Source organism: Dipodomys merriami, unplaced genomic scaffold, assembly GCF_024711535.1.
Source record: "Dipodomys merriami isolate MVZ:Mamm:240054 unplaced genomic scaffold, mDipMer1.0.p SCAF_10, whole genome shotgun sequence".
Taxonomy (NCBI): Eukaryota; Metazoa; Chordata; class Mammalia; order Rodentia; family Heteromyidae; genus Dipodomys; species Dipodomys merriami.
Window position 1 is genome coordinate 45,970,789 of NW_027202271.1, and position 26,771 is coordinate 45,997,559.

Below are 26,771 nucleotides of genomic sequence, written 5' to 3' on the forward strand. Positions count from 1 at the left end.
AATCCAGGCCTGTGTTTGGGTCTCCGCTGGCTTGTGGGAGAGTTGTCTATGTTTTATATGCAGACTCTTTTGAGGTCTGTCTTAGTTTCCTGTTCTGTGGAGCTGCAGGGTCTGGAGTTCAAGGCCAGGGGCAGTGATGAGGAAAAGAGGCAGCAGTAGTAGGGACGCTGGCTTAGCATCTCTGCTGCGATGTGGACCCAACAATTAGAGGTAGAGCAGGTCTGGGCCAGTTTCTTTAGCTAAAGGAGTCCTTCAGTGAGCACCACTTCACTGTTTTTCTACCCTTCTGATGATTGTTTTTAGATAGAAAAATAAAGGAAGTCCAATTCCCAATGTGGAGGGTAGAATAGAGTACCCAACACCCAAACAGCTATTAACACAGCTGCTGCTGGTTCCTGTTATATGTTTGAGTCAAGATCAAAGCTTAGCTGGGGACATGTTCTGGCTGGCTTAGCACAGAGAGAGATTTCACAGATGGTGGCAGATGTCATGGAACTCAAAGGTGAAGCCACCAGGGACTCCACCATCTCAGCACTCAGAAGAAAAGTCAAGAAATATTCTGCTAAACTCACTACAATTAAGATACCAGAGTGGGGGGGGGATAAAAGTCTTGTTACCTAATAGCTTTCTGTTGCCTTTATCCACAAACCTGTCAGCCTATGGCTTTTCAAAGGTCTAGCATTCGGTTCAGCCAGTGCAGCCAGCAGGGTGAGTACTTAAATGTAGTTTTGTAACCACAGGATTGTCCCTACAATCCTTTCGGTGGTTCCAGAAAGCTGTCCCTCATGCAGGTTGCTATGAGCGACTCCAGTAGCCAAGTACTTCCAGTTCTTCCCATTACACTGCAAGGCAGTGGACACCAGGGTCAGCTCTAGACATACAAGCCTGGGGCTGAATCAATAGCTCTGCCATACCCACTGCATAGTGCAATCAGTACTCCAGCCACCCCGAACCACAGGATTCGTCAGGGATCACAGTGCCTGTCTCACTGAGTACTAGCAGAATGTAGAGAGTATTTGCATAATGCATAATCCACAGCACTTGCTCAAAGAGTGTTAGGTAGCATCTCACATCTATGAATGCCCAGATGGGTGCTACTTGGTACTGCCATGGTCCTATGAATCCCACAATTTTCTACATCTCACAGACATACCTATTAGGCAGTAATGCTAATCTGCAGACTTACAGTCATAAACTCAGGAAAACTATTATGAAATGGCTGTTAGAATTTATTTTCATCAGGCTGTGACTATGGATATCCTGATTTCCAAGATAATTCTTTTATCTTAGGAGACCATTTGCTACTCTCAAAATCTGAAAATAGCTAGGTGCAGTGGCTCATGTTTCCAATCCCAGCTACTTAGGAAGTGGAGATTGGAGGACTGTGGCTTGAGGTCAGTCCAGTCAAAGTTGGTACGACTCCATTTCAGCCAATAAGTATGATAGTATCCATTTGTGGTCCTAACTACTTTAGAAGCCAGAAGGAGGATCAAGGTCAAAGACTAGCTCTGGAGAAAAACATGAGATCCTTCTTGAAAAATTATAAAGCAAAAAATGGCTGGAGGCATGACTGAAGCATCACCCCTACCATTCTTGTCCTCCATCATTCCAGGCCATGAAGACTCTGGCTCCTCCTCACCATCCCTCCCGCTCTGCACAACACAAGGATGCAATTCCTACCATTCAAAGCATTATTTGTGGATGAACCACCATCTCCTCTGATCCTAGGTTCAAGGAATGAGCTGTACACCACACACTGACAACTTTCTATGGAATTGGAAACTTGAAATTGGATACAAAGCTGACTATGGGAGAGTGATGTGTGTGTGTGTGTGTGTGTGTGTGTGTGTGTGTGTGTGTGTGTGTGTGTGTGTGTGTGTGTGTGAGAGAGAGAGAGAGAGAGAGAGAGAGGGAGACAGACAGACAGACAAACAAAGAGAGAAACAGATTGGAATACATTGTAAATGTAAGGAAAGGTAACAATGAAATTCCTCCCTGTGTAACTAATGTAAACAAATAAAATATGAAAGTTAAAAAACAAAAAAGGCTGACTATGTGGAGAAGGAAGGATAAACAGAGTCAAGGAGTTTTAGGGCAGTGGAAATGTTCTGTATGATGTTATTGTGGCACATAGACATTTTGTATCACAAGTGATGACACTAATACATTTGTCCAAGGATACAGGATACACAGTACATGGGGTGAATCTCTATGTAAGTGATGGACTTTGGGTGACAGTGATGTGTTGATGTCAGCTCATCAATGGCCACAAAGGTATCACTTTAGTGGGTTGTTGACATTGTGGGAGGCTGTGCATATGGTATGTGGGACAGCAGACCTAAGAAAAATCTCCATATATTTTTTTGCCACAGACTTAAAAAAATGAAGTCATCAAAACTGATTTTATAGAATCATATGTATATGTGCATACACTTGCGTGTACGCGCACACACACACACACACACTACTGAAATGGTCTCCGACAAATATGAAAATTTAAGAAATCTAACTCCTTTATTTAACACCAAAGCTTGCAACATTGTTTATTAAAAAAATAATGGCACCTGCTTTGAAATCATGAATGATACCACCATGGAGTGAAGAGCTACAGGGAAATTACAAGTATAGGCTGATCTGAATCCACAAAGCAGTGCACAAAATGGAAATTCCACAACAGACATCACAATCAACATTTCCAGCATCTACTTCAGAGCTGAAGCTCATCTTAAAGACAACATGTTTAGTGGAAACATTTCTCTTTTTAGGATAAACAGCAGACATGCTTTAAATAAATTAAAATGGTAACACCTAAATCATTCCCTGAACCAATCACAGTACATTACTTTCCAGCTCCTTATAAACAAAGAATTGTATTGACTTCAAAAAGTTATGTTAGTTGTTTTGTGTCTTATAGGTTATCACACTTCCGTTAGTAATTTTTTTTAAAGTTGATCTACTTTTGCTATAAATAGACCAGTCCTATCCTTTCCTTGTCTTTTTAGACCCAAGCTCTCCTTAGTCATGTAATAACCTTCTAAAATCATCTCTCTCCAAAGAAGTCCTGAATCCCATATAATGCTGTGTCTTTGTGTCTCTCTAAAACATACTCCTCAAATTAAAGACATGTGCAAAACACGTGGTTGAATCACACATCTTCATATTAATACGCTTATAACAAATGTTCTGTGCTAAAAGCCTGGGAAGACAATCCCATGTACATTGTCCAACATCATTGATGGAGGGCTTTTAGTGATTATGAGGATTTTTTTTCTTTTTGCAGGGGGTTAGGAGAAGGGAAGTTTTGTTGGGGCTTAATCATACTCAAAATATGAAATAACCAACTCAAAGCCCACTGATAAGTACTTTTAAGTTTTGGTCTGATCCCAACAAACTATCAAGGTAATCATGACAATATGTCACTACTAATACTTGAGGGGGCTGGGAAGATGGCTCAGTGGTAGAGCGCTTGCCTTGCATGTATGAGGCCCTGGATTCGATTCCTCAGCACCACATAAGCAAAAAGAAAAAAGCCGGAAGTGGCGCTGTGGCTCAAGTGGTAGAGCGCTGGCCTTGAGCTGAAGAGCTGAGGAACAGCGCCCAGGCCCAGAGTTCAGGCCCACGACCGGACCAAAAAAAAAAAAATAATACTTGATAATGTTTCAGAGTGACCAGGGGCTTACCCATCTGACAACTAGTTCTCATCTTTAGGGGAACAGATGTTTACTACCAGCAGAAGGTATAAGAGAAGGATCTGAAAAGTCAACCAAACATCCAATTTCTGAGTATGTCACAGTTGTATCACTATTTTTATTTCTCTCTCTTTTTTTTGGTTGGTTGTGGGGCTTGAACTCTGAGCTTGGGAGCTGTCTCTGCACTCTTCAGCTCAAGGTGAGTGTTCTACCGCTTGAGCCACAGCACCACTTCCTGTATCACTATTTTTAATTGTGTAAAAATCTTCATTTAGTCTTATTCACTGAAGAGAACAAGCAGGTGGAGGTATAGTCATTAAGAAAATAATTAACTGCAGAGAATAAAAAGTCTCTTTATACTCTGATATCATCTGATTAAAAAGTAAAAAAAAAGCTTCATGAACTTTCCACAAGTCTAAAATAAATATGCCACAGCCAAGCAAGGCAAGGTTACTTGACATTTAATGAGCCAATGGAAATATGGATTGTTTCAGGGAAGTTTCAGGTTGGGAGATTTAGGAGCCAGTGTCCAGTTGGTTCTGTTAGTAGCTCCAGCCGAGGGATGGAAGGGATGGAGTGAGCTGCTTCTTCTACTCTTCTGCTCTCTCCCTGGGGGAGTAGACACGCCGATCACAGGTCTGAGGTGTCAGACACAGCCTTCCTAAATTGCATCATGACATGGTGTGTGGTAGTGTGAGAATAGGACTTGTGTCTTTTTGGGTCCTTCCAGAACCTCATGCCTCATTCTCCCCCAAAAGTGTCCTCGGAAAGATGCCCAAGAACTAAAGAGAAACCCAGAAGGTTCTACTTAACTTTTGGGTTTAAGTTGCTGGAGTCAGATGCCTACAGGGAAAATGGAGGTTGGCCATTCAACTATAAAAGCAAAAGGAAGCCTATCAGTCTTTCTCCCTCCCTGCACACACCTAGGACACATCTGTCCTGGATTCAGAGGGTCACGGTGAGCACAGCAGCCTGGGGTCTGACAGCACAGGGCACAGGGCTATGCAGCATTGTGTCCTTGATTCCAAAAGACTTTATAACCACAGATTTATGAAACTATGCTTATTGTTCTAAAAATACTTGAGTCTGGAATTAGTTTGGGACAAATGTGATGTTGGGGCCGTTGTGAATTTATTAAAATGACTGCATCATACATTTTAAAAAGAAGAAAAAGGAAGTAAGCTGGAGTTGCCTGAGTCTCATTCATCCATGCTGGATGTGTATAAATTCTCTCAAACCCTGGCAAGCTCTGTCACATTTGTTTTTTCCAGGAGATTTCCTCCAAGAACAGCTACTTGCAAATATTGCACTTAATTCACATCCAGGAGCTGGGGGATCTTCTGTTGAAAGCATCTCTTCACCTTCAGGAATGGTGGGGTGGCGACAGGATCAGGAGGGGACAGTAGTTCCCATCACAATTTTCTCCATCCACCTCAGTGTTAGGTGCTCACAGAACCTGACTTATAGGAAAGGACCATTTGACAGATACAGAAGGGCCTCCTCACAAGACCAAAGACACAGTTCTCGAATGCTTCCCCTGGGTAGCAGAATATGTGTCCCATTGCTATGGATCTTGCCATAGATCTGAAGAGATAAACGGAAACCTGGACTCTAGCACTGGACTGAACTTACTTTATTCTTGCTGCCCTTCTTCCCCCCAATAGCAGAGCCTCTCCATCTCCATCCAGAAGTATGTCTCCCACTAGCTGAATCTAATCAAATTACCATACAATCAGAGCAAACGTCATTCTTCCTCATGCCTCCAGTGTCTGACTGCAAGGCACATTAGCTTTCTAAAGTGATTCTGTTGTTCCTCTTTAAGAAAAGTCCTGCACCATAAGCATAGCTTGTTTTCATTTCCTGGGGGAAGCTTTGCAATGTGATCTTCAAGAGCCAAGAGTGTAGGGAATCATATTCTCAGAGGGGGTCCGGATTATCACAGCTAGGATTTGCCTCAGCACAAATCTCTGGACAGTGCTCCCAGGATCCTGCATAAAGATGCAACAGTACCGCAAGTGCTGAGGCAGTGGGAGCCTTTCTGCACGCTGTGACAGTGGGCTTTTGCTAACCATAAAGGTGAAATCAGGGGAGAGCCTGGCTTGTACATACTAGTGGCTCACCATCTAACGTGCAACACAACCTGTGCATAAACAGGCACAAGGTTTCCCTGTAGAGGCCATACACAGCTGAGCCCGGTGTACATATCGTGGGGCCTTGGGGTATACATGGACAGGTAAGACGGATCACAAAATGATTTACTGCACTTCCCCAGGCTTGTGGTCCACATTGCCAACACCAGTGTTTCTCCACCTTCCAGAATGGACTCATGTCACATACATCCTTTCCATTTAAAAGAGGGAAAACACAACCACTGGGGAACATTTACCGTGGTGAAGCTCACTTGTGATAAGAGACTTAAAGGAAGAGAAAGAGGGAGGCACCCTTTCCTGGAAGGAGGAGGGGTGTCACTTATTATGCCAAGTGCTCGATACACAGGAGTTAGTTCATCCTGCTGGGCTCAGCAGGTGGGCAGGAATCTGGTCTGATTAAGGCAGTGAGCAACTTGGAGAGAGCTCCAGACAGATTCACGGTAACTAAGGACAGGGACTGAGTTGGCAGCAGCCACTGAGTTACAGAACTGTAGTTATTTACACCACACAGCTCCAAGCCTTCTTGTCATCTCTAGTCCGTACAACTGTTCATTTAAAAATTTGGTAGTATGCACAGAGTGTTCTTCAAAATAAAAACTTGCCAGAAAGTGAAGGCAGGAACCTGGGGCTTCATCTCGGTATAATTACCCTTTCTATGGCACACAGAATATGGTCCCAGTTTTTACAAAATATTGCCAGAATAGTCACAGCACAGAAGGTGCCCAGAATGTGGAAACGGCTCTTCATCATGGGAGAGACGAACTTGGCCAGGGTGGACACGCACACCAGGATGACGGTCATGAAGGCCAGCACCACGTTGATGCACTTCCCCAGCAGCACCTTGGCATTCACTGAGTCTGTCTGCAGGGTCTGCTGCTCCTGCTGGTGCAGCTCCAGCTTAGAAATTCGTGTCTGGCAGGATTCCAAGGCTTCCTGTGGGCAAGAGGAGAGGAACCATCAAAGGCTGGGGAAAGCAGAGTGCACTGGCCGCAGGCGAGTGGGCATCCAGATGTGCACAGAGGCCCCCAGCTTTGATCCCCAAACCAACAATCAAGATGACAAAGATGTAAAATGAGAATCCCAAGGCTCCTTCAATCCTCATGCTTTCCAGGGGTGGAACATCACGTGCATACAGCTGTAGCATGCCACAGATGAAGAAGTTTGGTTGTTGTTGTTTTTATTGTTTTTAACTCTGCCTCTATTTGTAATAAAGTGACAAATCAGCAAAGAGCGTGGGGTTGGATTCTGTGATGAAGCCATAGCAGCTGCTGCTGTCTCCCATTGTTGTCCTCTGAGTGTGTGTGTGTGTGTGTGTGTGTGTGTGTTTGTACTGACCAGTGTGGAAGGCACAGTGAGGGGAAGAAGGGAAGGGGGACAGGATCAACAATAGGCCCCACTTTTGCCTGCTCTGTGAATGCCCAGCACAGGCTGCCTTTACAGATCTCTGCAGTCCAGACTCTGATTTCTAAGACATGGATGACTGATGGGCCTCTAGCTCAGCTGTCCCTTCTGAGACCCATTCACACATCCAATGGTAGCTCCACGTGTGCTTCCTGAAGCACCACAGTGTAACACAGCCAAGTGTACATGTATGGAATGCATCTTCCCTCCCCCTTCCCACTGTAGTCCATGTTCCCCCCTTCTCTTTCCTCAGAAAACATGCTAGAAGCTCCCCTGGACATCTGCCTTGTCCACCTGATTACCTTGCCCCACACTTTCACACAGTATCTATCTCAATTCATCCATTTCCCTCCCAGTCTCCATCTCACTCAGGTCTACCATGACCTTACATGAATTCCCCTCACTCCCTGTTGCTGCCCAATCCCATGTAACCATCTTCCACACAAAAGCCCAAGGGATCTTTGAAAGATGTACATTTGACTCCTCTCCATTCAACCTTCAAATCTTTCCTATTGTCCTTTGAGGCCTTGCCCGGTTCAGGTTTATCCACCCTCTCCTTACTCTCCTAATGTAGCCCATTGTCCCTTCACAGTGAACGGGCCAAACTGTCTTTGGCCAATTTCTGAAGCAGCATGTACTCACCTCTGAGCCTGAAATGTGCTCTTCTCCCTCTCCCCCTCCTGTCTTCATACTTCAGGTCCTACCTCAATTGTCCCATCCTGAAGGAAGACTTCCTTGACCCAAGTCCTCTCCATCTGACCTCCCCAAGCAAGAGCTACATCAGCTACATGCAGACAGGGACTAACCTGCCGTATTTTCTTGTCCTCTCTAGAAGGTGCCACATGCTATAGCTGAAGATTAAAGAGACTGGATGCCTGTAGTAGGAAGTGAGATTTGAGGGAGAAAAGCCTGAGGTTTGTAGAGAAAAGGACTAAGCAGAGGTAGGATGGAGTGCCCTACTAGGTCACCAGCCTGCTGTCTAAACCATTTGCCAATATGTTTGGGCAGTTACACACAGTTATCTTTTCAGGTTTTAAGCACGCACCGTGGCTTGAACATTGATTTGCTTTTCTTCTGTTGAATACACTCCATGGGCCAGAGACCAAGGTTCTCTGTTACTATAGTAACTTTCATTACACTCGGCTTCTAACCAAAAGGATAAAACTTCTTTAGATCTTCCCATTCTAAGCGGGGCTGGCTGGCTGTAGTCACAGACATGTGCCAAGCCTGGCATCCCTGTTTCAGACATTGATGGCATAGAAAAAGTGATAGAGCCAGACAAAAGATCAACCTTTTAGACACAATTCATCTTGGGCTAGACACAAAGGGGCTTTTAAAATTCTTTCAACACTGTTACTAGTTGTTATTAAAAGAATCTAAGAAAATTAGGCAGTAATGGGCAGGGAAATCTGCTCATGGTACCAAGAGATAAGTCCTACAGTTCTTAGCACTTCCTTGGTCCAGTATTGAACTTACTGGGAAGGAATTGTCTTTAAATACTACAAATTAGGGTTTTTTTAATAAAAAAAATCTCAGTTGCCTGAAATACTGACAAAGCTCTAATATCCCTGGGGGCAACTGCCACCATCCCAGCCTGGGGTTGGTGGCTCATGCCCATAATCCTAGCTACTCAGGAGGGCTGAGATCTGATGATTGTGGTTCAAAGCTAGCCAGGGAAGAAAAGTTTGTGGGATCCTTATCAGCAATTAACCAGCAAAAAGCCATAAGTGGGGGTGTGACTCAAGTGGCAGAGCATCAGCCTTGAGCAAAAAATTCAAACATGAGCACAAGGCCCTGAGTTCAGTACTGGCACACATACACACATACCCCTCCCTGTCCGAACACAGAGTCCATTCCTGTCATAGAAAATAAAAAAACCTGAGAGAAATGTGGCTACTTGACAACAATACAATGACTGGCATGCATTGTCTGGCTGCTTATGTTATGTGTCTAGCAAAGACTTGACATGTAGTATCCCATTTGACCTTCTTGACCTTCAAAGTAGAGCAAACTAAGTTTCAGCTTTATAGCTGAGGAAACTCAGGCACAGAGCACTAGCTTGCAGGGGCAAACAGAGGGCCAGCGTGTGACAAGAAAGACTACTATAGTTACCTAAACAGAGTTCATTTTGCAATGCTGACCTAAAAGTGAGATTAGAAAAATGTGGAAACGAACTGTGTGTGTCCAAATTCCCTTTTTGAAGTCTCTCCCTTTATCTGACCTCTTCACCGCTCAAATATGTTTCTTAAAAAAGAGAAGAGCAGTGTTAACACAAACCATCCCCTATGAGAAAATGATATATCAGACGCCAGCGACATTCCAGAGCTGCTGGAGAAGAGAATGGTTGCATAAAGGCCTGTGCTTCATGTGGTTCAAGTTTCTCAAGGCAGCTGCTGCTGGGTGATGATGTCTCCTAACCCCGAGTGGGACAAGAAATCACCCTCTCTCCCCTGTGTCCTCTGTGCCACACTTTCTGGGGGCAATGCTTCCCCACACAGGACAGAACACTGACCAATATGCAGGCAAAAGTGCAGAGTTCAACCTTCTCCCTAGTGCAGCAGGGCTCTAGCTGTCAAAGGCTCTAGTGGAGCTGCAGAAAATAACCACTAACTACAGAGAAAGCCTGAGCATTGCTCAAGCAGTACATTTTTATAAATGTACTGCCCAGAAGTCTGCACCACTAGTGCAGTGTGTGAGTACACAGGTTTCACTTTAGGACATTCTGGAACTGCCCTTTATTGATAAGAGTCAAGTGACCCCTCTCCCTTCCAACCGTAACAGCCACTCTACTTTCTCTAGGACACAAATCCACTTGCTATTCAAGGACCATTGTCAAGACCTTGTTCAGACCACCTCTCTTTGCCTCAGTCTCCACATCTGAGAAGAATGGTTAATAAGAGGCACAGCCTAAAAAGGTAGTTGAGGAGTAAGGAAGAAAAATGGAGACACGAAAAGTACTTTGTTAGTGTCTGGCACATCGTATGCACTGGAATGCCTGAAGCCCTTCCCAACTCTGAAGTTTACTGCCTCCCAGACAGACACATTCAAGGCTTGCTCAGGAACACACGCAGCTGGCAAATGGTATACACACAGCTGGAAATGCAACCAAGTCAACCCACTGAGTTGATACCCATTCCTATCCCAGACTGCTGAGTACTGCAGGCCTGGATTTCTGTAGCTTATAGTGTTTCTACCACGGAATGTGATCTTTGTTCATATGTTCAAAGCCCTTTGGCAGGAGAGCCACTCCTTACCTGGGAAGAAAGCATCTAGAATTGTCTAGAAGTTAGGTATACTAGGCTTAGGGTCAAAAATCAATACTTGTAAACTGATTTAGGCAGAGAAGAGTCTAGAGGGTGGCTTCTCCTTAGAGAATGGGGTGCTGGGAATGTGGCTTAGTGGGAGAGTGCTTGCCTAGCAAGCATGAAGTCCTGGGTTTGAGTCCTCAGTACCACATAAATAGAAAAAGCCGGAAGTGGTGCTATGGCTCAAGTGGTAGAGTTCTAGCCCTGGGCAAAAGAAGCTCAGGGACAGTGCCCAGGCTCTGAGTTCAAGCTCCAGGACTGGCCAAAAAAAAAAAAGAGTTTATGGGGCCAGCAGGGGGAGAGGAAATGTTCATGTTGCATGGAAAACACTGAGCCTATCAATAGAAATCCCTGAGGCCCTGGGAGATGCACCCAGTTCATCTTTTGGATGAGTTAAAGCCCCCAAAAACCCCCCACATGAAGGGTAATGAGAAGAGAGGCACCTGGATGTCCCGCGAGCGCTCATAGGCCTGGTAGGCCACCTTCTCCTCGGCGCTGGCCAGCTCTTGCTTCAGGTTGGCCGTCTCGTGCTGGTGGAGGTCGGTCAGGTCATGCAGCTGGTCCTCTAGTCGCTCATACCTTGAGAGACACCGGAGCCCACTGTGAGTCTGACATTTTAGCCTCCCAACAGTGCTTTTTAGAATGATGTCTTTATGGCTTACTGCCACTGGCACTGTGTAGCAGACCTCCCCACCGGCTCTGTCCTCTCCCCCTAGAAAAATCCAAGCCTCGCTGCAAGGAGCACACCAGCTCTGGAAAGGCACAGTTTTTGGGGTCTTAACTCTCCTCATCTCTGCAGTTTCACACAAAGCAAAGCAGGCTTTCTACCTCTGCCTGATCATGGGAGGGTGGGCAGGACCCTGCTCAGGGCCAGAACCCACCATAGCCAAGGGGACTTCTGCTTTTGCCCAGCGTGCCTGGGGTTCAAGGCAGAAGCCGGGGGTGGTGAGAACACCCACATTTCCATCAGCCTTGTTCTGCAGCCAGTTCTCCCATGTACACCCCCCTCCCCATGTGAAATGCTCAGAACTTAAGCTGCTAATAACAATTAAGCTTGTTATACATTATAGAGAGCTTATCTAATGGCATTTCCCAAAGTCCTAATCTAAAGCAAGAGAAAGACAAAGATTTCTAATCTCATGCTCTGCTCCCCTCAGAGAAGACGATTTGGCTTTTGTTTCAAACTTTGTAATGTCTATTTTAAACAGAATGCTTGAGCCTGGCATGTCTCTGATCGATGCTGGTCATCCGGTGAAATTGTTTTTGTGTTTTGTTTTGTTTTTGCCAGTCTTGGGGCTTAGGACCTGAGCACAGTCCCTGAGCTGCTTTTACTCAAGGCTAGCAGTCTACCACTTGAGCCACAGTGCCACTTCTGGCTTTTTCTGTATGTGTTACTGAGGAATAGAACCCAGGGTTTATGCATGCTAGGCAAGCACTCTACTACTAAGCCATATTCTCGACCTGGAAAAGGCAAAAAAAAAAAAGCTTAGTTCTGACTCTAGGACTATTTGCAAGCATCCTTCAGGGGGCTGGATGGTACAGTGCCTTCAAAAATACCTCCTCTAGAGCTCTTAAGTAACAGACAAGTGGTGATATCAAAGGGAACACAAACAAAATCAGTCCGAAACTAACATAAATCAGAATAATGGATAAAATATGCATCTATAAACATGTAACTCTGAATAAAATGTGGATCCAAAAAGTACTGTATCTCAAACTCGGGTGCAATGAAGGTCAGAGACCTTCATTGGAAAACTATGATTCCAAACACAGGTCCTAGGTGATGAACTGCCGAAGTCCAGGATGCAGAAGGAAGGTTTAAAACATGGTTTCAGGGTGCCAGATGCAGCTCAGTGGTACACCATGTGCTTGGTGTAAATGAGGCCTTGGCTCAATCCCTAACAACACACACACACACACACACACACACACACACACACTTTTATAAACTACAGGTTAAAAATATATAATCACTTCAAAATGACAATGTAAAGTCATCTATCTATTATAAAACAAGCTATATCTAACATTTAAATGTGGTAGTATTAACAGACATTTACAATGTTATCTACACATTTTAGAAGTGAGCATATTCATTTTCCCTAGGAAACTTTGATCTTTTAGTAGGGAACTGACAGAAAATCCTCTCCTAATGGGTCATTCATACCTTTAATGGGTCATTCATACCTTTTAATTACTAAGCTATAAGCAACATAAAAGACAGCTTAAAAACAGCAACTTTAAAAGTTTTTCTGATATAGCCCATAAAATTTTCATTTTTATTTTAATCGTGTGTGTGTGTGTGTGTGTGTGTGTGTGTGTGTGTGTGTGTGTGTCTGTCTGTCTGTGTGTGTGTGTGTGTGTATCCTAAAGCTTGAACTCATGGCCTAGGAGCTTATCCCTGAGCTTTTGTATGTAAGGTATAAGGCTAGCACTCTACCACATGGGCTCCACTTCTGGCTTTTTGGTGTTTAACTGGAGATAAGAGCCTCACAATTTTACTGCCCAGGCTGGCTTTGAACTGCAATCCTCTGATTTCAGCTTCCTGAGTCACTAGGATTACAGGTGTGAGCCCATCCCTCCTCCTCCTCCTCCTCCTCTTCTTCTTCTCCTCCTTCTCCTTCTTTTGGTTTTGTTTTTTAAAAAACAGGTTCTTGGGGACTGGGAAGGTGGCTCAGTGGTACAGTGCTTGCCTCGCATGCATGAGGCCTTGGGTTTGATTCTGCAGCATCACATAAACAGAAAAAGCTGGAAGTGGTTCTGTGACTCAAGTGGTAGAGCGCTAACCTTATGCTGAAGAGCTGAAGGACAGTGCCCAGGCCCTGAGTTCAAGCCCCAGGACTGACAAACAAACAAACAAACAAACAAACAAAAAACCCAACCAGATTCTTGATATGTAGTATAGGCTGGCTGGCCTCAAATTTGTCTCTGCTTTCCAAGTTCTAGGACTAGGGTATGTACTACCATGCCCAGCTATGATAATCTTAAAATCACTTTTGAGCTGAGTTCTGGTGGGCTCATGCCTATAATCCCAGCTACTTGGGAGACTAAGATTGGGAAGATTATGATTTGAGACCAGCTTTGGCAGATATGTTTGAGACCCCTTTCTTAACTAATAGGCACCATTGCACACACTTATCATACTAGCTTTATGAGAGGCTAATATCAAGAGGATCATGTCCCAGTCAGCCAGGGAAGAAAAGATTACAAGACTTAATCTCAATGGAAGAAGCTAGGCATGGTGGTGTACACCTGTCATCTTAGCTATGATGAGAAATTTAAAATAGGTGAATTGTGGTCTAGGCACAAACCTGGCCAGGAAATGAGACCCTATCTCAAAAATAATGAGTGCAAAAAAGAGCTGGCAGCAGGCTCAGACAAAGGGTACCTGCCTAGCAAGCACTAGACCCTGAGTTCAAACGCTGGTACCATTAAAAAAAGAATCACTTTTCAAGGCATTTCATTTGGGGTGAAAAGTTTAATGAGCAAAATAAAGTACTATAAATATATATATATATGTATATGTTTATTTATTTATTTATAAAGACTTCAAACTGACTTGTACTTCATACTTAATAAAACCTGCCTTGCTATACAGTGAATTAGCTTTTTACTGGACTGTTATTATGGAGGGGAATGAAATACAGGGCTCTGAATTAGTACAGAGAGACTACTACAGAAGTCTACTGAGTCAGTATGTGGGAATGTACACACGTCACAGCCCATAGAGTGATAAAGGAAGAGATTCACAGGCCTAATGTCTTTCTCAGAATGTCATCTGTAAGCCACATGTTATGAAACTTGGAATTACGAAGGATGGAAAGAACTATGGTTCCCTAAATACCTTTTGATCCACATCGAAATTCATGAAAAAGACAATTCGCTTATAAGTTTCAGGCAATCTCTCTATCTCTCTGCAAGTGGTAACTCATGCTTCTGAAAGAACTCAATAGTCAGAACATACCTGTATCTCTCCTCTTGCAGGGTCTGAGAGATGAAGCCATATTCTCTCTTAAACTGCACCTTCAGTGCCTCAATGTCCTCTGCCAGCTGGGCCTGGGTGTCCTTGATTTCCCTCAGTTCCTCCAGGATCATGGCAAGCTTCCCCTGGCTGTCCAGTGTGTTGGCCCCACCAGCCCCAAAGGACTGGTTGCCATTACTATCCGCTGAGCCTGACGTGCCGCTCGAACACTCATCGTCGCTGCCATACTTGGGTTTGTTCACAATGGTAGCACTGCCCCCATAGGCCCTGGCACTTGCTTCGGGCCTAAACTCTTCTAAGGAATTTTTTAAGTGAGCAATGTTGTCAGCACTACCAAATTTATTCCGAATCAAATTGGCAAACTCCCTGGATTTATTGAAGACAAATACAGGAGGAGTGAGGGACACCCCTGGCATGCCCAATTTACTACTCTCCAGGCAGTGGGGGGCAGTTCGAGATTTCACATGGGCATCTTTCAGAGAGTGATGGATGTCCTTGAGGTGGTCTTTGGAGATGTCCTTTGTGCTTCTGGAGGCTCCATTCTGCTCAATCTCCCTGAGCTTTCTATGGTACTGCTCTAACTTCTTCTGCAGCTGGGCAATGGAGTGGGCTGATTTCTGGTTCTTCTTCTCAAAAACCTGTTTGATGCGCCCAGCCTGCTGCTTGTCTGCACTGTTGACCAGCTTCAGATACTCGGCAACATTCCCATCGCGGGAGGTTTGCTCAATTTTGATTTGCTCTGTTACCTTCAAGATTTTTTGTTTCAGGCTGTCTGCATTGAGTTTGACCTTGTGGAAATCCAGGATGCCATCTGGTACGTCGAAGTTGAGGTTGGTGTCTGAGCCGCCTCGGCGTATGTTCAGGGGCAGGCTGAGGGTATTCATGTCATGTCGTTCTACCTAGAAGACACCAGAGAGAAGCCTTTTAATATGAAGGGTTTATATGAGATGGTTACTATGACAGAATCTGTTGCATATGGCATGCACACATTAAGTTCCAGATTTTTCATGGCATGCTCTACTGGATAAATACTCCTGCTATCTTTGCAGGGTGAAGATTGACCAGTCCCGCTCCTTCTAACTAGAATGAGAACCAGAGCACCAGTGCATCTGATTTGCCATCTGATGTGATTGTGAACATGAACTGCAGAGTAGAAACTGCAGAACAGAATGAGGTCCCTAGTTCAACTTTGCCAAAGTGCCCTGGGACCTGGGCTGCTGGCCATGGCTCCTCTGTGAACTTAACCATTATGGGACACGTATCCAACCCTGAATCCACTCGTTTCCTAGCAGAAGGGGAAAAAAAAGAAAGAAAGAAAAAAGCAAGCGAAATTGTAGCAGGTACATCCATCAACAAGAGAAAATTATTTTCTTAATGGAATCATTAAACACATGTGACAGAACAGTATGGTGCAGGATGAACTTTAATAATTGAATAATACAACAGAATCTAGATAGGGAAACAAATAACTACGCCGCAGCCATAGCGGCTTTTTTTTTTTTTTAAAGAAAATAATGCCAAGACTGAATGGAATAGCTTTCCTAGGCACTAGGCATTTTGGTCAAGTTGTAAGCAATAAGGGGAGGACAAAGCCAGACTTCATCCAGGCTCTGTGGAGGTTGTCTTGTTGGATCCTCACCACATACACATAGCGACTGAAAGAGCCAGGATTGAATTCAAGTCACTCTAATGCTAATCTTCCTGCCATAATGGAACACTATACCATGACTGTCCTTTGAAGAATGGGTGTCTGCAAAGAGGGACAAAGAATGCACTAAAACTAGAAAACACTGACTTGGGGCAAATAAAGTAATTGATGATAACCACACAATCACTGAGACTGATTTGATTTTATTGGAGATATCAGATCTGGCCATGCGAGTCTACTTTGTAAAGACTGTTTTTCTCTTTCTATTGTCTCCCATATGAAAATCACACAACCTGGCTCCTTATCCTAAGTAAGCCAAACAACCCAATAGGCGCAGGATTTGATTCTTCTATGTATTTACTCCTAAGTATGATATTCACAATACCATGCTACCTATCCACTTCTTACTAAAATCTCCCTGTTCCTGAAACCCATTCAGAACCCATTTTTCCAAGCAGCCATTTCTGGTCTTCGAAGAAGCAGCTTCTCCTTCCCTCTGTGAGCCTATCCCGTGGCACCACACACACCTCTGTGTATCACTCATCTATGTGCTTTAACCACCTGTAGTCTGCAGGTGAAAGGATAAACAATGTCACAGCTGTACCTAGCCAAGTGCCAGCACTTCCCTTACTCACCAGGAGCTGTCAATAGATGGTTGGTGAACTCAAATGATAATCATTCTTTATTCTGAGGAGTCTACACTAAAGCCATTTAATATGAGTGTTACTACAATAAAATAACCTCAGAAATTCTCAGAAGTTCTCTGACCATGCAGTCCTGACTAATCCCAGGTAGAACTTTTTTTCCCAACACCTAGGTAATAAGTTCTACATCATTTCAGATTCAACTAAACAGAGCTGTTTTCCATCAGTATGAAACAAGACACCCAAACACACATAAGAATCTTTGAACTTCATTACACTCAGAACTTTAGAAGAACTTAAAGTAAACTCAGAAAGGAGCAAATAAGCATCCAACCCAATGACTTTACAAATGAACACACTGTAACACCTTCATCAAGATGACATTTGCCCCCACCTGCAGGAAACCACGATCCTGATTTCAAGTTGCATGCATGCACATGCCCTCACCCACACAAACACACTTGTCATTTTTCAATCAACAATGTGAGTTCCACAAACACATTTGTGCTTCTTGAAACTCACGGATAAGATCTGATTATATTAGGAAAAAATTGCCTGACATTCTTGGAGAATTCCTCTACCTTTTTTGAAGCAAGACGTATTTTGTGCTTTACCGGATCAAATGCAGCACTAAGTCACTACCTGTTCTTTGTTCTTTAATTCTGTGCCACACCAGTTAGCCACTTGGGCTGTTCAAATGCAACAAGCCTGGTTTTTTGTACAGACTGTAGGTCCAGGACAGCCCTGTACACAGAGGCAGACTGACTTCTGCCTTACTTTAAAGTTATAACAATGCTTGGCATGTCTTCAAACATCCAGGTTAGGGGAACAAACAGCCTTTTAAGTCCCAATCAATCACTCTTACTGCTCATCAGTAAGTCTCAGTTGCACATGTTTGATGAGGTCATAAAAATTGGAACTATCTGGGGGCTGCATCTTTTGACATCTTATAATCTGACCACTGCACAGGTAATCAAGAGCCAGTGATAAATACCACTTGGTACCCACAGATTCCCTAAGCAAGGACTGAGATTGCATATATGTGCTAGGAAGTGAGCAGGGTATCCTCCATGCTTCATGCTTCATTTAACTTGGACTTGCCCTGATCCTGACCTATATAATACAGATGGCACAAGGCATGATTTCTGGGTCAGGAGGTGGGGTGGGAGGCAAAGGTTCACTGATCACCTATAGTCTACATGCATGTGGATTGGGACATCTGGGAACTGACATTGACTGCTACATGTCCTTCAGAAAACATAGTCACATGTGAGGGCCCCCATACATAGAATAAAGAGACAAGACTGGAACAATTCAGGAGTAATAAAGCAGAACTCTGGAAACAGGCTGCTTGGGCTTCCATCTTGCATTATTACCCTTGTAAAGCTGTATGATCTTTGTAGAAGTGATTTAATCTTCCTATGCCTCAGTTTCCTCTTCTGAAAACAGACCTAGAGATGCTTCTGAGAGTCACCATGAGGAATAAGATAATACAGTGGAAGTGAGTAAGGACTTCCTGGCACAGAGAAACTTTCAGCAAATGTTTACCATTATCCTCCCAGTTTCATTTAAAAATGTATTTGAATTAAAAGCTAAAAGTAAAATAAGCTCAGAAGCATTAACAATGGTTATTTTTGTGCCATGGGGTTATACGGGGTCATTCTTTTAGTCATGCCATTGTATTTTCTGCTTTTTAAAAATAAAGAAAACGAATTACTGTTCTGGCAGGAGAGATGATGTGGGTTTATTTGTTTTGTTTTTTTCACAATGATGGCTAGGCTCTTTCAGTCCTCCCAGAATGACCCAGCTGTTATTACTTAGATGAAAGGCAGACCACCAGTACATTAGCAAAATGCCTTTCCTTGTGTTTCCTTCCAACAGCACAGACGCTGCCACTGTCACCTCAATATTCTGGAATAGAAGCTGAGGAAAAGCTTAGGTTCAGATGGACGTCAGTAATGGGCCTTGCATCAGCTCTGCAGTGAACCTTGCCTGCTGCACAACCTCCCAACATCCCTTCCACCTGGATGTTGGCACCACTTAGGTGACACCAGCACCACCAAGAGCACATTGCTCAGGCTTCCTGTCACCCTCCATAGTCACTTCAAAACCCCAGCTAAAAAAACCCAAAACAGCCAGCCATCTTAAGCCACCAAGTTACAGATCTGGAGAAGAGGAGGCTCCTGTGCTATGGTGTGGTTCCCCCCCACCCCCTTGCAGCCAAGCAGTGGTTTGTGTGCTGGAGGAGCCTTGGTCCACTGTGCTGGTAGTGAAGTGGAAGAGCCTTTCAGAGGTGGGGCCTAGCAGAGGGTAATTAGGCCACTGGGGTTCTCGCCTCATAGATGGATTAATGGTATTCTCACAGAAGTAGGCAAGTTCCCTGACAGTAGGCTGCTTTAAAGCAAGGTCACCTTACACTCCAGGCCCTTTCTGCATATGGTAGGTCCCTTTCTGATTCTCTACTATGTTGTAACACAGCAGGGGATGGGGGGAGATGAAAAGAGAAGCGGGTCTCCATAAGACCTAAGGATCTTGCTACCTGGACTTCCAGCCCCCAGAATTGTGAGCCCAACAGGCCTCTTTATAAGATACTTGCCCTCAGCAATTTATTAGAGTAACAGAAAATGAACTAAGATGCCTGGGAGGATATACACTAGGAAGGATATACTTTAAGGCAGGAGCCCTCTGAGGCTCTGGGGACATGAAGCAGCAGGAAATGCTGTGAGCCCTAAAGATTGGAATGATGCCTGCTTAGTTCACAAGGCTGGTGCAATAACCGCCTACAAAAAGGTAAGTATGCTCAAATGTGAGGAAAGGGGTGGATCCATCAGACAGGTTCCATTTCCAAGACAAGAGTTGTTCTTTCTTCAGGTCTAGTTAAGGCTGTTCCTACAGTCAGAATGTGGTAGGCCTTTTTGCTGCAGTAACAATGTCCAAATCCCAGTTCCCAGTGGTGTGTATGTGCGTGCGTGCGTGCGTGTGTGTGTGCGTGCGTGCGTGCGTGCGTGTGTGTGTGTGTGTGTGTGTGTGAACTCAGGGCTTTGGCACGGTCCCTTAGCTTTTTGCTTAAGGCTGGTACTCTTCCACAGGGCCTGGGTGCTCTCCCTGAGCCTCTTTATGATCAAGACTAGCATTCTACCACTTGAGCCACAATGCCACCTTTGGCTTTTTCTGAGTGGTTTACTGAAGGTAAGAGTCTCATGATCTTTTCTTTATGAGCTGGCTTTGAACCGTGATCCTCAGATCTCAGCCTCCTGAGTAGCTAGGATTACAGACATGAGCCACTAACACCCAGCTTCCCAGGGGCTTTCTTATAAAATGGCTTATTTTTTGCTTAGGCCAACAAATGTGCAACTTGTCAGCTGGTAGACCAGGCTGTGATGGAGCCTCTATTGTCTGGAATGCTGGTGGTGTTTTGTCCATAGTCTCCAAAGACTTCTCCCAGAAGAGACCTTTGTGACTTGCTCCACATTATCATACTCAGAGAAAGGGACAAGTATCCTACATCAAGCCCAGAAGGGGAAAAAAAAATGTCACACGAATGACACACGCAATAGTTTAACTGTGAAATACTCCCTATAGTAGGCTCTAGTACTCTAGTACTCTAGAAAATGAGATATAAGGAAGGTAAGCAAATGGCTTAGAAGCACATAGTTATCAAATAGCAGAGGAAGGATGGAAATTGAAGCCAGGTGTCTCTACAGCCTGCCTCCCTAACAAACAAAACACTTTTATGGTAAGTCAGGCAAGGATTTTTATATGCATTCATAGATCCTTCACTGCCCTCTTTTATGAGTCCATAGAAGTTTGGGAAGAATATATGTTTCTTGACGCCCATGACTAAGACTCAGTTTTGCTGGAGCTCAACTCAGGTTTAGGAAACATGCAAGAGTGGCCATGTGAAAATGTGTTCTGCCATGCCCCTAACAGGGCCTGCCAGCTCTCTGTGGACACCAGGGGCTTGATTTAGCTTTGAAAGGTTAAAGTTTGAGGGAGTGACCACCACGTGTTGCCTAGCAGAGCAACACGTGGTAGTAATCAAAACACCTGGTTGATTGTGTGCCTATATAAGACCTGCAAATCCTTAGCTCAGGGCTCTCTTCCTGGGCTCCGCTATGTCAGAGTATAGGACAATGCCTGAGCTGCAGCCCGTTTAAATAAAACAGCTGTAGAGTCCGACTCTTAGTGGTCTTCTTGCAGGGGGTCCTGCGACCTTGGCATTACAGCTTCTGTCAGAAAACTCTCCCTATTCTCAGCTCCCATGTGCCTTCCACTCAGGCTTGATCCATATGCTGAAATATCAACAGTGATTATGGTCAAATAATTTTCTAAGGACTTATTGCTTTTACTGGAACAATCACCAGGGGGAGAATGAGAAGGTAAAATAAGATAAAGGACCACGGGAAAAGTGAGCTGTGTCAAGGGGCCGATAAGAGAGGGCCTGATATCTGGGAAAAGGCCCAGTGGCTGCCTGGCTATGCCTGGGGGACAGGAAGGCTCCCTTCCCTGTGTTGAGCTCATGGAGAGAGGCATGCTACACTGTTTTACTAGGAGACCAGGAGCTTTCCATCACTTTCTATAGTAACACCTAAGGATACAAAGTAACCTTGTCTCTGTCTTGTGCCTGCTTGAAAGACATTTGCAGAATGTTCTCAGCTAGAACCCATAACCACTTCACCAAAGCTAGCAGCCATCCAACACTTTGGTTTTCTTGCTAATGGGAACAATTGGTTCTGAAGAAAACTAACTCTGGATGTTTAATAACCCCTCTTCATCTGTTCATAAAACGCATCAATGTATTCACATGGCTCCTGCTCAGAACATTCAACACGTTGAAATACACTGCACTCTCTAGAAGAAAAAAGCCAGATCTTCCCCACTGCCCACAGAAAGGAGCCACCCAAAGGCTCTTCACATGGCATCCAAAAGGACGCTTTATTAGGAGTATGTTGGTCCAATGTTTGTTTTAATTTGTTTGGACAAGGAGGATTTCCTCTGATAGTTGCAGTCTCACAAGAGCACATCATGAACTTTAAACAAGTGCACCATGCCCAGCAGGGAACTGAGCCAACAGCATGACCATAAAGGTTTCATTCCCAGCACCCACTTCCTTTCTTATGTCACTCACAATGGACAGGCTGGAGCCTCGAAAGCTGTACTTCTCCCTACAGGTAAAGGAAACTGGCTTCTCTAGCTTCCAGGATTAGTTGGAACTGATTATTTGGTTTATTTGGAGAATGTGTATATGGCAGCAATCCTTCCTGGACAGACTTTGCAGACTGAATGTGAAGGAAAGGAGGCGGTGTTCCAGGGCCTCAAGAATATATTCTCCAAGCATCCTCAAGCAATTAAAACACTTGATACTGTAATTAGAAATAATTATCTCCTCATTACGCCTCTATCAGGTGGCACTGGCAATCTACTTTGAGTTACACACCCTGGAAAATACGTATTTTTTTTCTTCAAAATCACTTATAACTCACATTTTCAACTAATACAAACTAATCCCTAATGAAATTAGTCTATCCTGGTAAAGATACTAGATACTAAAAACTGCATACTAAGAATGAAAGAGGGAAGAAGGCCATAAAAGGTCATGCTTCTGAAGGTCAGCAGGGAAAGGCTAAGGTAATGAAAATCTTTCCATTTCACACTGAGCACCCAACTTTGGGAGAATAGCCACAATACCCCCAAATCAGTGAAGATGTGGGTAACACCCACAGAAGCTTTTCTAGGAAGTCGAAGACACACATGCTTCAACAACAGGCAAGCCTGGAAGCATGAAGTGTTCAACATCCCTAGGCTGAGGTACTCAGAATAAGGCTGCCGCTCAGGGTGCTTCTTGTAGGGAGAAGGGGGATGCGAGGTACTGGAGATGGAACCCAGGGCCATGTGTGTGCCAGGCAAAGGCTCTGCTGCTGAGCCACATCCCCAGTCCTGGATGCTGAGTTGTAAAGAAGCAACAACAAAAGACTTACTTTTCCAACCAAAGTGTCCTTTGAGGCTTTAAGTTCCTAACTCAATGGCAAGGAAGGAAGAAGTGAGTTGAATGAGGATCCCAGGGCTCTGAATTAAGGTCTTCAGAGAGTTCTAGACCTTTCCTCCCATGCTTCTCCTTCCCATTGGTTTTAGGCCAGGAAAGGGGAGCAGGAATACCACATTCTACTTCCACCAAGAGCCTCTCAGGAACTGAGGGGAGGGAAGGCATCTTTGAAAGGCAAGGGAAGTCTCCAAGGCCTTTAGCTAGTGAGCAGAAAAAAAAAAAAAAAAAAAAAAAGGCCATCCCTGGAGGGAGAAGGTCCTCCTCCTGCTGTCTCCTTTCCACCACCTCCCTTACCCTTCCTCCAAACACAGATGCTAGGAGCTCTTGGGAGGGTTCTGTGCTTACCTGAGTTTCCACAGAAACCAGCAACTGTCCTGAAGAATCCTTCAGCACTTCTACCCTGAGCTCTCTGTGGTTGTCCAGCCCGCTCTTAGCCACCCTCAATAGCTGACCCATCTATCATATGTGGAGCATACCTACACATAACCATGAGGGCAAGGCTGTAGCAGGATGTACATTCCTATTTGATCCTCATATCTTCATAAGATAGGTATCATCATTATGTCTGCCTACAGATCTGAAAATGGGAGGCACCAAATAATTGTAGTGATATCCTAAAAAGACATAGAGCCAAGATCTGTATCAGTATCTACCTTTTAGCCTTCACCTTTTGCCAGTGTCCAATGAGCCAGTCAGGCCTGAACACTCCAGTGCTCTGTGGTAGCTCCTGACCCTAGCACAGCCTCCCCTCCCTCCCTACCCCCAAATCCCCAGCCGCCTTCTCACTTCACCTTTCAAAGCCCAGTTTCAACACTGTCTCTTTCCAAGAAGCCTCTCCCATGCTCAGCTCACACCCAGCTGGAATTGATCCCTGCCTTTGGGGTGGATCCCAGATTTGTATTTGTCCCCTCTACAGTACTTATTCTGCTAGGTGTAAGTATTTGCATAACATTTGTTCTTCCAACATTTAGAGAGAAGGATCATTTAATAAGCCACCTGTATCTGTCCCACACTGCTTCCTCAATAGGACCTCAGTGCTGCTGAATGAATCAGTGGTTGACAAACAGCCAGCTGGAGCAGCCAGTTGTCCCTCATGTTTACATTTGTTCAGTCATTTGCAATGAGGTCAAGAAGAATCTGTAGCCAAGGCTATATGAAATAGCTTTCGAGACAGACTGGATTGCAGGTTGTTTACGGCATTTCATTCAGGTGAGAGGTCAAATACTCAGGAAACTGGTATATCTCAGAGCTCTCCCCTGTTCCAAGCAGAATATAGATGATCAATTATAAAATGGTAAACAAGAAGACATACTAGATGTAGAATATACAGGTGATCCCTTCCTTCCTAAGTGACATTTCCCCTGTACACATACATATGTTTCCACTCAATTCATTACTTGTAATAGCAGAAGAACATAGTCTTGTATGACAAATATTGGAAAACTAAAAATTCATCCAATCTACCAACAAGATTATCAAATGTGTCAACACAGATGGACCTGGACATCTTAACGTTAAGTGAAACAAGCCAGGCATGGAAAGACAGGCACTTGGTTTCATTTATGTGTGGAATTCTTTTAAAAGGTAAACTCACAGAACAAGAGAGCTGAATAGTTGTTACCAGAAGGCCAGGGAAGGGAGGGAGAAGGGAGAGATTGTTTAACAGGCATGATTTCTGTGATCGTCAATTATAGTCAACAATATTATACCCTATAATTCAAAACAGCTAGGAGAGGGGATTTTGGATATAGTTTATCACAGAGAAATGCTGTGTTTCAGATGATGAATAACCTAAGTGTTGAGATAATTAGTATACAATATATAAATGTACTACATCACACCATAACCTTGAAACATGAATAACTGTCCATTAAAGATCATCAACTGTAGTTTCTAGACCCTTAGCAAATCACAATATAATAGAATACAAACTCAAAACTTTAGGTGTTCTAGGGCTAGAGAATTTGCTTACCATGAGGGAAGCCCTGAATTCAATCCACAGCACTAAAAATGGTATCTGTATTTGTCTATGTATGTACGAATTCATCCAGACACCTATCTATAGAAACAGGCATCCTTTCACTCTCCTTAGTTGAAGACAATTACTTATTTAAAGAAAAAAGGCCCAAAACAGAATGGCTCAAGGAACAATACAATCTTGGCAAGACAGCTCACATTTTTTTTTAAAAGGAAACCATAATTGCTTGGATTTATAAGCATCAAATAATTTTCTAAATGCTTCCTGTACATTTTTATTTGTCATGAACCTGAGATTGGAATTATTATGCCCATTTTATAGTAAGAACTTCAGGTGCCTTGTCTGGAGTCATGGAATCAGTGGCAGAACTGGGCTCCAGTCCAGCTTTACCTGGCTCCAAGAATCTCACCATTTCACTGAGAGCATAATGCATGTGCCAAACCATTGGTTAGATATATACATAAATACAGACTGTTTTGCTTGAGACACAGGCAATTAGTAAAGCTGTTTTCAATCTGATAATAATAAGAGAAACTAACTTGAATCCCTAGATACCCTGCATAATGAAAAATGCAGGTTGTTTCTATTTAAACCACTACTAATGATTTTCAGAGCCAGACTGTACATGAACTCCCTCCTCAGGTAAAGTCCTAGCAGGTTTTACAGTCATTAAGTGTTCTGCTATCAAGATGCAGATAAGAGCAGACTTCCTTCTCCCACACTTATGGTAGATTAAAGACACCAAAGGTTCATATTTCAGAGGCAGAAAGGAGTGCTCTAGGAACATATTACTTTATAATCTGGGAGCAATGAAACAACAAAGAAATAAAAGGAACTGTGCATAGCAGTTTTTATGATAAATACTGTATCATGAAACATCTTTGAATCACAGTCTGTATTTGGGTTAGCCCTATTTCCCAAGCAGAGGACCCAGTTAAAACACCTATAGCCACCAGTCTGCCCAGATTTATTAGAATTCCTCAGCCATGTGCCCTAAATAGAGGCCAGCTACCAGGTGGCTAAGGTATAGGTATAAGGCCCAGACCTTCTAGGTTCAAATGCTAGCTCTGCCATATTTACTTGTCCTTCCCCTACATCTCAACTGCTTCATCTGAAAAATGAGGGCAGGGGCTGTTCCTCACAGTGTGGGACTTCTGGTGCGAAGTACTTGGAAACTGAACCTTGCAATAGTATATATGTTGTATCCCCTATCAACACTAACTTACTCCAGGCAGGTAGTATGTTGCCATCATGGCTAAAGCTGGATAAAGGGAAGAGGGTCTCACTCCTCACCATTCTCAAGTTAGTTCACAAAATTTGCCTATGAGTACACTGCAGCAGAAAGGGGGCTAGGGTGGAGAATGAATGACAAATAGGTCTCAACCTCAAACCCAGGGTTTCTGAAGGGGCAAGTTTCAATGAACCCAAAGGGTAAAGATAATTTAAAATTGTTATTTAAAAAGGTGATATACAGAGGGGTTACAGTAATATAAGTCAAGTAAAGAGTACATTTTTTTATTTTTCTTTTTATGTGGGCCATGGGGCTTGAACTCACAGCCTAGGAGTTGTTCCTGAGCTTTTTTGCTCAAGGATAGTGCTCTACCATTTAGAACCACAGTGCTACTTCTAGTTTACTGGTGGTTAATTGGAGGTAAGAGACTCATGGACTTTCCTGCCCTGGCTGGCTTTGAATTGCGACCCTCCAGATCTCAGCCACCTGAGGAGCTAGGATTGCAGGCATGAACCACTAGTGCCTGGCTAAGAGTATTTTTCTTTTTGGACAATGTCACCCCTTCCCTCACTCTCTTCTAGTTTTTCTCTCCCATCAAGTTGTACCCACAAGTTGTATCATAAATTTTCAACACAGTGTCTATAGAACCACTGTATTTGTTCACCCTTTGTCCCTCTAGTTCTGTGTAAAGATAACTGTT

The 26,771-nt window shown here is 43.8% G+C and overlaps 1 protein-coding gene across 18 annotated transcripts in view; it reads right to left on the reverse strand.

Annotated features, from left to right (window-relative positions):
• Positions 1-2,491: 2,491 nt before the first annotated feature.
• Positions 2,492-26,771, reverse strand: part of Tmcc3 (transmembrane and coiled-coil domain family 3) — a 297,502-nt gene continuing 273,222 nt past the window's right edge. For 17 of the 18 annotated variants that reach the window (XM_069990137.1, XM_069990142.1, XM_069990150.1 and 14 more), the window contains 3 exons: positions 14,510-15,426; positions 10,989-11,124; positions 2,492-6,772 (listed from right to left, as the gene is read on the reverse strand). In XM_069990137.1, coding sequence (XP_069846238.1) covers positions 6,470-6,772; positions 10,989-11,124; positions 14,510-15,411 — 1,341 coding nt within the window. In that variant the 5' untranslated portion in view covers positions 15,412-15,426 and the 3' untranslated portion in view covers positions 2,492-6,469. Of the gene's footprint in view, positions 6,773-10,988; positions 11,125-14,509; positions 15,427-22,797; positions 22,817-26,771 lie in introns of those variants that run through there. The other variant, XM_069990215.1, reaches the window with a different exon arrangement.